The sequence below is a fragment of the Pelmatolapia mariae genome, linkage group LG7 (genome assembly GCF_036321145.2).
Source record: "Pelmatolapia mariae isolate MD_Pm_ZW linkage group LG7, Pm_UMD_F_2, whole genome shotgun sequence".
NCBI classification, from domain to species: Eukaryota; Metazoa; Chordata; class Actinopteri; order Cichliformes; family Cichlidae; genus Pelmatolapia; species Pelmatolapia mariae.
In genome coordinates this window covers 58,790,752-58,804,761 of record NC_086233.1, presented here as the reverse complement: position 1 = coordinate 58,804,761, position 14,010 = coordinate 58,790,752, and the positions used below count along the sequence as shown (strand labels likewise).

General features: G+C 38.8%; 1 protein-coding gene across 2 annotated transcripts; it reads left to right on the top strand.

Annotated features, from left to right (window-relative positions):
* The first annotated feature begins 2,077 nt into the window (after window positions 1–2,077).
* On the top strand, window positions 2,078–12,177 carry lrrc56 (leucine rich repeat containing 56). 2 transcript variants are annotated; one of them, XM_063481206.1, is made up of 13 exons: window positions 2,078–2,190; window positions 2,390–2,562; window positions 2,972–3,059; window positions 4,837–4,897; window positions 6,918–7,014; window positions 7,461–7,658; window positions 8,850–9,024; window positions 9,122–9,352; window positions 9,553–9,620; window positions 10,210–10,352; window positions 10,628–10,821; window positions 10,967–11,282; window positions 11,460–12,177. In XM_063481206.1, the coding sequence occupies exons 2-13, from the start codon at window positions 2,398–2,400 to the stop codon at window positions 11,620–11,622; spliced, it is 1,899 nt and encodes a 632-aa protein (XP_063337276.1). In that variant the 5' UTR covers window positions 2,078–2,190; window positions 2,390–2,397; the 3' UTR covers window positions 11,623–12,177. The 2 variants fall into 2 exon arrangements, with proteins under 2 accessions (XP_063337276.1, XP_063337277.1); XM_063481207.1 differs by lacking the exons at window positions 2,078–2,190; window positions 2,390–2,562; window positions 2,972–3,059 and adding an exon at window positions 3,407–3,482.
* Window positions 12,178–14,010: the final 1,833 nt, after the last annotated feature.

Here is a 14,010-nt window from a genome sequence, read left to right as displayed (position 1 = left end):
ATCCGAGTATTTAAAGGGGCACGTAAATCTGAATTCATGCAGAAACCTGAAAGTCATGAATGCCAACTTAATTCGTTTGACAAACAGGAACGCAGTCTTTTTTTAAATTACTATTATCCATCTCTACCCAGCATAACCCTTCGCCACTCAGAAAAGTAAGTGACACCCAAACAGTTGACTAGCAGTGTTTTGGTTGAGAATATATATATATATATATATATATATGTATATATATATATATATATATATATATATATATATATATATATATATATATATATATATATATATATATATATGTGTGTGTGTGTGTGTGTGTGTGTGTGTGTGTGTGTGTGTGTGTGTGTAATCCAAAGTTTAAAAACGAAGAAACTAAATCACCAAAATTTCCCAGACATTATGATTTTTTTTTATGTGATGACTCGAGGTTGGGAACCGGTGATAGTTATAAAGGTAATGTCGAAATTATGTGGTAGGGGAGAGCAGGCGTGATTGTAACACTTTTTGTTTCAGTAGTTACAACTCAGTAGGATGTAATTTTGAAACAAAATACCGTTATTGGTCCACTCCAAGTAGTAATGTTTCTAACCTCTTCATCTTCAATTTCACAGATTAATTATTCATGATTGTTGATTTTTTAACTGTATGGGGTTTTTTTTCTTTATATTTTTCTGTTCCAGGTGCTGGGATTTTTTTTTGATTCCATGCAAGTGCTACAATTGGCCACTCATTGTGGTTTTATGCTTGTGCTCTGATCCTTTCTGTCATTTTTTCCCTTCCTGACTGTCAGCTCTGTCATTGCTATATTTCACATATACTTTGAATAATAACATATATAATAAAAACTGAAATTAAGAAATAGATCAAATAACATGAAATGGAAAAAAAAATTGAACGAGGTGAGACTATAGGCCTTGTCTTAAAAAAGCAAATATCTCTGGCACAACTTTGAGATAAGACAGACAAAAAGAAAAAGAAAAAGACTTCTATTGTTACAACCTTTTTCCAAAGATCCAGACTTTCTTAATTTTTTTAAGCAATAGTTCTCTAGTCTTTCTGAGGGTTTCAACAATTTTCTTTGGACACTGACTGATTTTTTTACTCATTTTGTAGCCCAGTCCATGTGCTTGACCAAGGTTGAGGACTTGTTGTAGACATAACCCAAATGCTTTTGAGGAATATTTTTTTTGTTCAGCCACTCAATAACACTGACTGTATGCATCATTCAAGTATAAAAAATGTACCTTACTCGAGGCATGAATCAGCGTTGTGTCTAAACATAATTTAAATTGGTATTTTTAGGCTCTTTGTTACTAGCATCCTTTTCTTTAGTTGTATGTATGAAAAATGTCAAAGATAACACATGTTTATCGCAGTGTTTGATGTTTCCCAAAGAACTGTTTGCTGAAAACTTGGAAATCGTTAATACTGAGCAGTGTGCCCCTAAAAAAATCTGGGCAATCTGGGCCGGTGGAGGACAATAAAAGATGTGACAGGCATAAAACGATTTACAGCTGATCAACAGAAAGAAAGACCTGACACAGGACCTAAGAGATGTATCTTGTCCTTCAGTTGATCAATCTACTGTTTGCTGAATCTTCATCAGAAATGTTCTCAGTGGCTGTCATGAAGGGAAACAGGGGGAAAAAAGGTTGGATTATGCCAAATTACACAAGAACTGGGCTGAAAATCAGTGGAAACAGATCTTATGTTGAGATGAAACGACTTATTATTATTATTGTTATGAATGTAGAAAGGTTCTGTTAGATTTTGATCCACTAAATCGTCTGATTGGGAACAGCTTCATTTTTCAGCATTCTGATGATCCCAAACAGACTGCTAATGCACACAAAAAATTATTTAAATAAAAAAGAAAGGCACAAGAAAACGTTATCAGTCCTGGATTGATCTCATCAATATCTACAGGATATTATCCAGTAACTACTGGATAATAGATTAGATGAGTGTCAACCATAAGAAATACCGGAGTGTACTACATATCCCAGGGAGCCACGGGTCTAACTGAGCCGCTGAATGGAATCCATTCAGCGGCTCTGGGGTCAGTTAGTGCCGTATCCAGGAAGTCGTCTGTGGTTGCCAAGGAAACTTTTGCTTGCGAGCCCTCAGTTGTAGGTTTGAATGTAAATGTATAGACTATCTAGTGACACAGACGGGAAAATTCTGCAAAAGGTGATATATATTCTTATTATAGATACAATATTATATTTCCGTATACACCAGCATGTAGCTAGGGTAGTTATTGCTTTATTTAGCGCTACTTAGAATATCTGGCTGTAGAGAAGGTACTGCTCACTGCTTCCCTTTTGTTTCACAAGCCATACGGTTTTGGTGTTTTCAATATAACTTTATGATTGTTTATTTTATACAGCGTGAGGCATGAGTTACTGTCATGGGTCTGTGCCCCAGGGGGTCCGGCCTGGTACAGCACGGGTCCTGGTGACTGAGCTGAGTGGTTCAGGCTCCATCAACCCAACTCCTGCAAGTAAACCCTGTGAGGACTCTGAAACACCAGTGGACTTTTATCTCTCCCCGGAGAAGTTGGTAGGTACCTTTAAATACAGTTAGTATTTATCACCGTTATACACCTCTTATCATGTTGTTTATACGAATATAATATACTAGTGAAAGCATTTAGTTAGCATAATTCTAAATTGACAATAGCAAATATTAGCATCTGGATAACATCTACCATATACATCTTGCCTGTATTATAATGCCTATTTTACTGAAATAATTCCGTTAGTGTTGTCTCCTATACTAATTAAAATCCTCTTTGATTTTTGTTTAAAAAGAGTATGTTTGAAACTGAAATTGGGAAAGAAATTCTTCAAAGACTTAACATCAAATCAAAGTCATGTTTGTTAATCGCAGCTACAGAATGATACAGACTACATAAAGTAAAGAGACAGTGCCCTTCTGCCCAGGTCAGCTTCTTATTCTCCTCCTACAGAAATTGCTGTGTGGCACACAAGACCTCTCTAATGTGACCTCACTGGAGATCTGTGTAGACACTCAAGAAAACACACTTGGTAACTTTGGTAAGATATATAACATGTCACTGATTAAATACAGTACTGTGCACTGTGCAAGTCTTGAGGCACCCTTCATTCGGTTATATTTTGCAAGAAATATGGGAAATTGGTGCAGTGATTTATTGAAGTATGTGCAAATATACACAAATATACACCATAATCAGCGTTTGTAATAATCTAACAAGATTTGGTCTACCAAAGTCAGTATTTAGCATGACCACTTTTATTCTTCAACACAGTCTCAACTCCCTTACGCAAGCTTTCTTGTCATTTCTTTAAGTAGTCTTCAGGATTCCAGAAGGACATTTCAAAGCTCTTCTTGGGAGTTTGGCTGCCTTCTGTTCTGTTCTCAGTCAACACGATCCCACACTGCTTAGGTAATGTTGAAGTCCGTGTTCTGGAGAGGCCATGGCATGTTTTTCTACCCAGGTATGCTTTTACAGCAGTGGCAGCATGTTTGGGATCATTAGCATGCTTAAACATGAAGTCGTTGCAAATACAACACTTTCCAGATTGTGATCAGAATTGGACCATATTGGTCTATCACTGGCTTAAATGCAGCTCCAAACCATGACACTGTGTTTTACAGATGTCTGTAGACACTCACTGTTCTAACTCTCTCTTGTCCTTCTCCATACATATTGATGATGACTTGAACCAAAAATGTCCAATTTGTATTTATCACTCCATAAGATCTGTTGCCACTAATTTTTTAGTCCATTTTTTTGTGTAATTTTGCTGGATTTTGTTTCTAATTTCTTAAATACATGACTTTTTGATACTGTTCCTCTGCTGTAGTTATTTTTCGTCTGTCAAACTGTGTTATCTTTTGTAGACTCGACTAAACAAATGAATTGTTACTGTGACAGGCAGCTTGTAAAAAAGTCCCTAAATATAGAATTTAAAACTGGTTCTTTTCTAAATTGTCTGTTGTGTAAGTTGTGTGTAGACACAAAACTAGTTCACCTCTTGAGTTAGGTACCTTTTTTAGTTGTTGAATGATTCATAGGTCAGTGTTAAGTAGTTTAACTAAGAAAGTGATCAAGTACAAAGACTGTACTGAAAATAAGTAAAAAAGCAGCCAGTATCCCAAGAAAAACTTCAGAAAGCCTAGAGACCTGTTGTTCAAGACTAATTAAATACAACAAAGTCTGGTTCCTTGAAGACAAAATACAAACAAATGAGGAATGGCTCAAGACTTTTGCACAGTACTGCAGCTGAATATGTAAAACAGTAAAACAATAGGTGTCTGTTTGTATGTGTACTCATTAGAGCTCACTGTTAGTCAGCATCAGTGGTGTTATTGTTTTCTTTATGTAGCCAAGGCTACAAAAAATACAGTAAGTTTTATCTCATTTAAGTTCAGTTAAACTAACGAGCAATGAGAAACTGTTAACACAATTTACAGTAATGATTCATAACAGATACTTGTAATAGTCACAACACAGAACGAGCAGACAGTCATAAATATACATAACATTTCCACACCTGATTACCTCACAGGTGTGCCAGCCATCATTAGATAATGGTAGGGGGATATATTTACTATGACTGAGCTTTGTCCTCAGAAAAAAATCCCAGATTGTGTAAGGCATGACAAACACTGTCTGTACATGTATGAGTCATGTTTTACCTGCCACTTCAGGGACGCTTTCTTTTACTTAAATGATGCTGAACATCTGATTAGCAAATAAATCAGGTGATAAGAACGAAACCATGTTAAAATGACACCAGTGTTACACGAAAATGAGAAAAATAGTTTTGTTTAACTAATTTCTTGCAGGTGTCTACTTGCCTGGATTAGTGCAGCTAAAAATGAACAACAGCAGGATCCTGTCAGTAAGGTAAGTAAGACAAAAATACCATCTTTTTGTTTACTTCAAAGTTTGTATTCCCGAGAAACAAATTTACAAAGTATTATAAATTATAGATTTCCAAGATGATACTGATGCATGCTTCTGGTCATTTTTATCTTATTATATACATGTTTCCAAAATAGGAAACACCCACATATTTCCTTGAAGATAAATAAATATAAGTTAACCCAGAACAGAAAAAAACCCATAGTTTAGTGAATGCTGTCGTGGTTTACTCTGGTCTTGCTTTGTGTCATTACAGGAAGTCAAAAGTTATTAGCTTACCCAAAGAAGTATAGTATGGCTATAGTGACAAGGTTTTGAAATAGGGACTTCCAATATTTATGTGTGGAAGATGCTTGTTGCAACTTGTAAACCAGACACCATGGAGGTGAGACCTGTGTACAGGTTTAGAGATACACAGAGAACAGGTTAAACCACCTTTCTCACAATAGGATACAGAGGGTTTCAGGTACTATCAGATTTCAAAATCATGCATTTGATCCTCAAAAAGAGACAGGGAATATCTAAACTTTTTCCTAGCTTGTCCAGTGATTATAGCTATAGCTGTTTCATCAAAAGTATATTGAAGCAAAGCTACAAATTGTTGTCACAGTAAGTGAGAGGGAGAGAATTTTTTTTTTTACCATTACTGTGAAAAAGTCTTGACCCATCTCTCATTACTTTATATTTTGCTTCTCATGAGACAGATTTTCTTGTAAGTGGTCGATTTAAATAAATTATAAACAATAGTTTATAAAGTCTTGCACAGTTTTAATTTAGACATTGGCAGTTTTTCACTCATTTTCAGTCCATCGCTTATACCTAACCATTTTCAGAGGATTTTTTTTTTGTTTGTTAAACAACTTAACATAGAAATATGAAATATGTATTATTCGAGCATAAAAAATGCACCCAACTGAAGGGATGAACCAATGTTGTGCACATAACAGAAAGTTTAGCGAAGAAAGAATTTTAAATTGTATCTGTAGGCACTCTGTTAATAGCAGTCTGTCACAAAAAACATAATCCGTTCCCAGTTCTGTAGTTGTATCTATGAACAGATAATAAAAGATACCAAAAGATAACACAAGCAATAAAGTAATATATTTGAACCACCAATGTGATTCCCAAAGAACTGTTAGCTGAAAACATGGCATATCTAAGCATGGTGGGCAGTGTGTCTTTAATTAAAATAAGGAAATTGGACAATGACACAAGTGTTACATGACAATGAGAAAAATTGTTTCGTTTATCTAATTATCTAATAATCAATATTTCTGGAGGAGGAAAGGAGAGATGTACAAGAGTTAGTGTCTACAGCCATCTGTAGAACACTGTGGAGGGCTCTGTCATGGTTTGGAGCTGCGTTTCAGCCAGTGGTGTTGGAAATCTCCCCAACACTGAAAGTGTTACGATCACAGAAAAGTACCATCTACCTTGCAATGAGATCTGAAAATTGCTGGATTGACAACAGTTTCGTGTTTCAACACGCCAGCGATCCCCAACACACTGCCAATGCAATAACTGCAACACTGTCAGTCATGGATTGGCCTCCCCAGGTATAACAGACTGTATTTATGTTCATTTCAATAAATCCCTGCAGCTAATTTTAATTTTTCCTAGCAGAATATAATAAAATCAAGAGTACTCTGAGACTTTTGCACAGAACTGTACACAGAGAAAGATAGTGAACTGTCTGCTCCACCCCGAGAGCACCAGAGCAGAGCAGAGTCAGCCGGACATGCACTGGCTCTGATAGCATTTCCTGCTTTGGGTTGTGGGAGTTGTAGTGGAGTCGGTGTTGTAGTGTAAGGTACACTGACTGAAACTATTGTGGAAAGGTTCAGGCAGGGAGGAAAGCGGGAGACAGTGAACAGGACATAATTTTCACAAAGAGAAAGGAGCTGCAAGCTTCAGTAGCCAAGAAAGTATCCTTTTTTTAGCCATGATTATGTAACTCTCTTTCCTGCCTCTAAATCAAATTTTTGTTATTTTGTCTCCCTAGAGACTTGGGAACCACCATCTCCCAACTGCAGGTGCTATGGATGTCTCGGTGCTGCCTACAAGACCTAGATGGGATTACTACTTTCTGTGCTGTTACGGTAGACTTTATAGGTTACAGGTGGCTTTGTAGGAACTATTCAGGAGCTTGGTAGCTTCTTTCTTTTCTCTTTTTGCAAAAGTTAAAAAATGTGTGTACAGAACAAAAAATAAATTGTGTCAAGGATTTTTGGATACATTTCAAATAGGTCTTCATACCTCAAACATTAATTTCCATTTGTCATGGTACCTAAGTGACCCATTTTTACCCAAATCATTTCCATGTTTTTGCGGCAAATACTGAACGTGCCTAGGTAGTAACATATGATTCAAGTAATTGAACTTCCGCTGTTTAAAACGTCCAACTGTCTGTGACATGGGACGATACCACAGCGTGACCTGGGTCCAACATGTTTTTTTTTCTTTAGTGCATTTTCCTTCTGCTGGTTCAGTTCATTAATCACACATTTTCTACCACTTAACACTTATTTCCTGTCCTTCTTCTCAGGAGCTGTACTTGTCCTATAACAACGTGTCAGACCTGAGTCAGGTTGGCATGCTGGAGAACCTGCAGCTGTTAGATCTGGAAGGGAATGACGTGGATGATTTAGTCCAGGTTCAGTATCTCAGTTTATGTAGCAAACTGGAGAGACTTACCCTGGAGGGAAACCCTGTCTGTTTACGCCCAAACCCCACATCAACTCAGGTATGAGTATTATGCGATGTATTTGTCCTTTGTTGTTTAGACTTTAAGCGGATGCTCCTATTGCGATTAACATACCCAGTACATCTTGAAGCAACCGCTACAGAGTGGTGCAATGCTCAGAGTGGCAGTCTGGCAAAAGATAAAACGAAACCAAGAATGGTTGCAGCTGAATAGAGCTTGAGCAAGGAGCTGGGCAGAGTTCCTGAAAAGGAAGTGTTGTATTCATTTGATGTTGTAAATGCCAACTTGCAAATGCAACTTGTGGTTCTAATCGTTCAACAGTCTCGCCTGTGCTGGCTGGCTGTCAGCCCTGAAGACAGATAATCTCTAACATGTAATCAGTTTGTGCTGAGACATGAGAGCATGTGTGCGATCGCAACTCTCTGTATGTGGGTCCTTAACTCAACAGAAACACTCTGCTAGAGCAGGAGACATCAAAATACTCAAAAATAATTAGACATAACATACTGTTGAAATAGTATGTATGTAAACATCAATGCTTTATTTTTATGTTAAGGTGCATTTTTTGGTTTCTGTGACAAAGCCTTAAACAGCTTATCATGGGCCAAGTCAGTGAAACTGATTGTAGCTGGGTACACGGCAGAAGCTGCAGTGAGCTGAGTTTTTTGGGCCACTGTGAATGTGTTTATTTACACCCACCAGCAGAGCATTAATTAAGAAACTAGGGCAATGAGGAGAGATGCTGAGCTGAATATGCATTAGGCCCGTGCTTTGTAACGACTGAGGGGGGTTCTTGGGTTTACTCCCTTGCCAAGTGATCACTCTTCTTGCGCTCTGTCTTTCTCTCACTTCCTCTTATTTAAAACTCATTCTCCTCCTCTTTTCTCTCATTTTCTTGCTTTTGTTTACCAGCCTCTCACACTCTCCTTTTCATTTTCTGCATCTGTGTGGTTTGGTGAAACCAAAGAGAGGCCAGCGATTCACTGGCCTCTCTCTCGCTCTCTGCTCTCTTCCGGATGATAAAAGTCTAGAATTTATAGTGCAAGACTTTACAAACGCTAGTTGTTATGAGCTGGGATCAGCTTATGCTGTCTGGCACCCCCTATTTAAAAATACCACGTATTATTAAAAATGTCACTGTTGCAAAAAAAAAAGAATTTGAATGTGATCTTGAATCTCGTTGTACACCTTGGCTCTGTCATTTTCTCTTGTTTCGTTCCTCCTGCCCAGATGGCAGACTACAGTTACCGGGCAGTGGTGAGGGAGCTGGTCCCTCAGCTGCGTTACCTTGATGATGTAAAGGTGGAGGAGGACAGGCTTAGCTGCTGTACCACCATGGGAGAAGACTGGGACATTCTCAGAAACTCCATTAGAGATTCTAACTCCTCTTATCCTGCTGGTGATGGTGTGTGTGTGTGTGTGTGTGTACTATTTTAAATCCATCAACATGGTCCAGATATTCAGATGACGATTTAACAAACACCTCACTTTTGTCTTTGTAGAGGAGACAACCGACAGTGTACATCCTTACAGCCGACCCAGTTCAGCCACATGCCCTTCTCCCAGCTTCTCCGGTGTCTGGGCCATGTCATCGTCAGGCACCAGACCACACTCAGGCTCCAGACTCATGTCAGCGATCAGGCCTGGAGTTCTCTCCCCTTCTGGATCCAGACCTGGTTCTGCAGACTCAGATCTGGCAGTAGTGGAAGCTGAAACCAGCGCTCTGACTCACAGTTAGGCACTCCTGTGGTTGATCTCATTAGTCTTAGTGCCATTTCCATTTTATTTTGATTAGCATTACTCTGTGCAGGTGAACTGTTGGAGCAGTAAAAACAATCTTTGCTCAACAGTGCCACCAAGAGGACTTAATTGTGCCATGAAATAATGACAGTTTCAATCACTGATGCCTGTTTTACTCTGTCGATTTTTGAAGGAGCAGGTAACATCATCTTCTGTGGGAACCCAGTCCAGGCTATTCGAGCAAAGCGACAAAAGTTAAGGGTAAGTAGCAACAAAGTCCTGCAATGCAGTGGAGAAAATTATTTGATCTCACTTAATAAATTATGAGATGAATCCATACACCACACGCTGTGATCCATATACATGAGTTATTTCTGTCTCGCTGTTCCCCATAAAGCAGAGTCTTCATTGTCCACTAAGAGGAACAACAAGCTTTATGAGCTTTGACAGGCCATTATGAATGCCTGGCACCAGCAGCTCGTCTCTTTAATGTCATGTCAGTATAAAAAGAATCAGCTAATTATTATCAGGCAGGCAAACAACCTGAGAGGACAAGCATAGTGAGGGGTGATGGAGATGTGAGAAGGGTTGTGTCAGAAGAAGTTGACAGACGGGGCTATCACTGTCACCACCCTCCGATCTGTTATAACTGGCATAAATACACCCCACCACTGTCACCCTGCATCTTATTTATACCTTTCTGTCTCATTCAATCTGCCCTTGCTGTGTTTGTTGTTCCTCACTGTTCTTGCTATCCATAATTAATGTGCTCTTAGGCCTCTATTACTTTAAGTTTCCTACCATCATCTATTACCACTCATGCTTGTTGTGCCTCTCTACTGTCTCATAGACAGCACCCACCAGGTCTACTTTCACCCCCCGAGACTTTCCCATTCACGTACCAGAACACACATATGACCTCGAGGAGCCTGATCTGACAGAACGTGCTGATGTCTTTGCAGAGCTCAGAGCTTGGAGGGAACAGCATAGCAGGTATTAAATGCTGAATTACTTTACTTTTTTAAAAACACATACATGTAAAAATTAATAAAAGCTACATTTTAATCTATATCTTGCCATTACTGGCCATGCAATAGATTAATTGCATATTAAAACAGTTGTCCATTTGAATACCATCAGAGGGCTGTGGAGGATTTCACAAATACAAAGCCTCTTCATAGCCAGTTAAAATTGCAGAAGCTGTCGATGTGGCTATGTCTGAAGACTTGTATGCACATAAAACTAAATATCATCATTCTTTGTTTCAGACGTCTTGAGGCCATAGCGAAAGACAGACTGCCACAAATCTTGTCCATTCAGCACTCTGATGATGAAGAAGCCCGTTGTGATGAGGAAGAAGATGGCTGTGGTTCTATGAGGAGTGACAGCAGTGAAGAGGAGAAAGAGTATGACAACCAAGATGCAGCCTCACTAGATTTCTCTTTCCAGTCTCTTTCCCCAGGTGAGAACTCACCGTGCAAACTTCACGCATTATAAATAAGTCTGTACAGAATAAAAGCAGTAATTGTAATGTCTGATCTTTTTGTAATGTAAGGAGAAAAATAACTGAATTATTTCAATTATTCTTATTATTTATTTATTTTTAGATCTGCTTCCCAGAAAAAACTTACCTTCAGATATGGCTCGACTGTCGCTGGCTCCCCAAACCGCAGTGTCCCCTTCTCCTCCTCTCAAAGGCAGTGCAACTGCTGTTGATTTGAAACCGCAAGGGATCCGTGCACGGAGGCTTCATCTTAGCCGGGCCAGACCACAATATTTACCTGAATTCAGCAGCGCCTTTGAAATATGTATGACTTCAGGAGATACAGACCTGCAAATGAGTGTGCCTCCAATGACTCTGCCTGCACCCATACCGCACCCACCTCCAACAGCTGCCCCAAGTGAAAGGCTGAAGCATTCACGGTATGTCATTATTAAAAAGTATCTTTATATTTAAATAGTCACATTTGAAACAACACATTTTGTTGTAAAATGTTCAGTTGAGTTTTGTAAATCAGTGACATCACCATATTATAGTTAAATTGTGATCTCAACTTGGTCAGTGGAATGTGGACATTAAAAAAGATCTCTATCTTTTAGTGTGAAGATGGACTCTGGTGAGCAGCCAGGCCAGAAGTGTGAGATATCCAAAATCCTCAAGAGACCAGCAATAACTCGCCCTCACACAGCCAGGGCAGCTTTACAGAAACATCACCAGCACCACATACTCCAGTCCTGCAGAGGGAGCTCACAGCCAGACTGACTGTTGACTGTCCCCTGTCAGTATGACTGCTCTTAACATCTCCATTAAATGGGGTCTTTCCCCTTTTTCAACTCATCACTCAGCCGTATGTTGATTTATCATAGTTTACACCATCGTTTCTTTTTCTCTGTTTTTTAAGAACTGAAGATACTGTTGTTGTTCACTAGTTCAACAGCATCCAGTGCTCACGAAGCTCACAGCGCAAACAGTAGTTGGATATTTTCCTTTACTGAGACAAAACCTCTCACACCGCAGAACTGCTCTTAAATAGACTAAAATATCGAAGAGGCCGTAAGTGCACATCTCAGGATGCTCTATAGAATTTTTACAAATGCAGCCCTGTGCTGTTTTAGCTGGAAAGATGTAAAATGTGAACTTCCACAAAGACTACCTGCAGTGATGGTAAAGTTCCTGATGTTCAATGTGTAATAGTCTCATATTGTCACTTGAGGGCACTGTGTGTAAATATTAAATCAGAAAATGAATCCATTGCTTCAACCATGCTGAGCAAGCAATCCTTCAAACCTACCACCTTGACATGTAACATTTATTATTTTTTTGTCGGTTTGACTACACTTAAGGCTGGGGTTACCTCAAAGTGCATGCTACAGTATTTGCCATATAAATGTACAACATACAAGCATATTTCATATTTTACTGATACAGCAATGCCGTAATAGAATGAAAAAAAAATCAAGTCCATGTAGAGTTTATATGTTTTAACTATGATATAACCTTTGTTTTCCAAGCGCTATGGAGAATTACCCATCGCCTGCACTGTGACGGTCAATCCCAGACTCATTTGTTCTGAGAAACAACTGGAACTAACAACACTGCATTTGTGGAAATGAGGGCCAGGGTGGCAGCCTAATTCCTTAGTGGTTCTTAAGAGCAAATTATGCCAGGACAAGTTTGTTTTGAAGCCGTCACAATAATTATAACATGGAACTTCATTTCAAGGAAACCCCGACAACCAGCACAGTGATGTCTCCAAACTTGCCCCGTGTTTTGTATGAACACCTGACATAAGCACACACACACACAGCAGAACACACAGGTTAGAACGCACGTCCCATATTTGTGTCTGTCGTGCGTCACTTATGTCCACAGAAACAGGATGTAAATAAATGACTCAAAGTACAAAAAAAGAACCACAGGATAGTATTGCTAATACTCCTGACCACAGTGCTGGATTAAGAGATGTACATGCTCTTAAAGTAGGAATTTATGTATGTTTGAACATGTAATTGCCTACAGCCATCCAGCTGTTATGTAACATGTTAGTTCTTTTCTTATTTTCTAGCAGCACTTTCCATCAGGCAGCCACCCCATCTTTTCACATAACTGCTTTGTCTATAGGATTGTTTAATTTTCTCACTCCCTGTCAGGCTTTTGTAGCCACACTCCCATCACTCTGGTCTCTCTGTATTACATCTCAGGACGCAGGTAGAGGAGAATGGAATGAAATGCAATGCCTTTTATGGCAGACACCTACTCTGTCTGAGCAGTCTTGTAATTTATTCAAAAGGATCATTCTCCTAGCTTGGCAAGACTAGAGACGTAACCTGGCCTCTTCTTCACTCACTCAGTTATTACCAAATGTTGTCAGAAACCATAAAGGTGTGTTTCTATCTAACGTTTAGGGGTGGTAAACACTGTGGAAAAAACCCCAACAAGAAAATAATTAAATAATTTTGAAGTTCATTTTTTATGTAAAAGTAAAAAAAATAATCCAAAACCTATTTTATTCACAACAGAACATTGATAATATCCGATGTTTAAACTGAAACATTTTATAATGTCACATTTCAAAAAAGTTGGAACAGGCCTTGCTGACTGCTGTATAGCAGCCTTCCTTTTTTTTAGACTGAGGAGACCCGTTACTAGATTTTTAGATGAGGAAAGTTTTTTTTTATATATAGAATTCTTGCTGCTCAACACTTTTGGATATTTCTGTTGGTTAAAGGTCTGGACTGCAGGCGGGCCAGGTTCAGCACCCGGACTCTTCTACTACAAAGCCATGCTGTTGTAACAGTATGTAGCAAGACAGTTAGTAGCATTGCCCTGCTGAAATATGCAAGGCCATCCCCAGAACTTAAGATGCCATCTGGTTGGGAGCATATAGTTCTTTAAAGCCTGGATATATCTTTCAGCATTTATGGTGTCATTGCAAATGTGCAAGCTACCAATTCCACAGACACCCATGCACCCCCATAACATCAAAGATACAGGCTTTTGAACTGAGCAAATTGGGTTGTATATGTACTAAAACAACAGATTTATTTGCCCTTAACGTCAAGACATGGTGCTTTTCTAAATTTAAAAACCCCCTCTATCTTTAGAGTTGCATCATATATAGTACCAATGTACAAAGAAAACTGAATCATA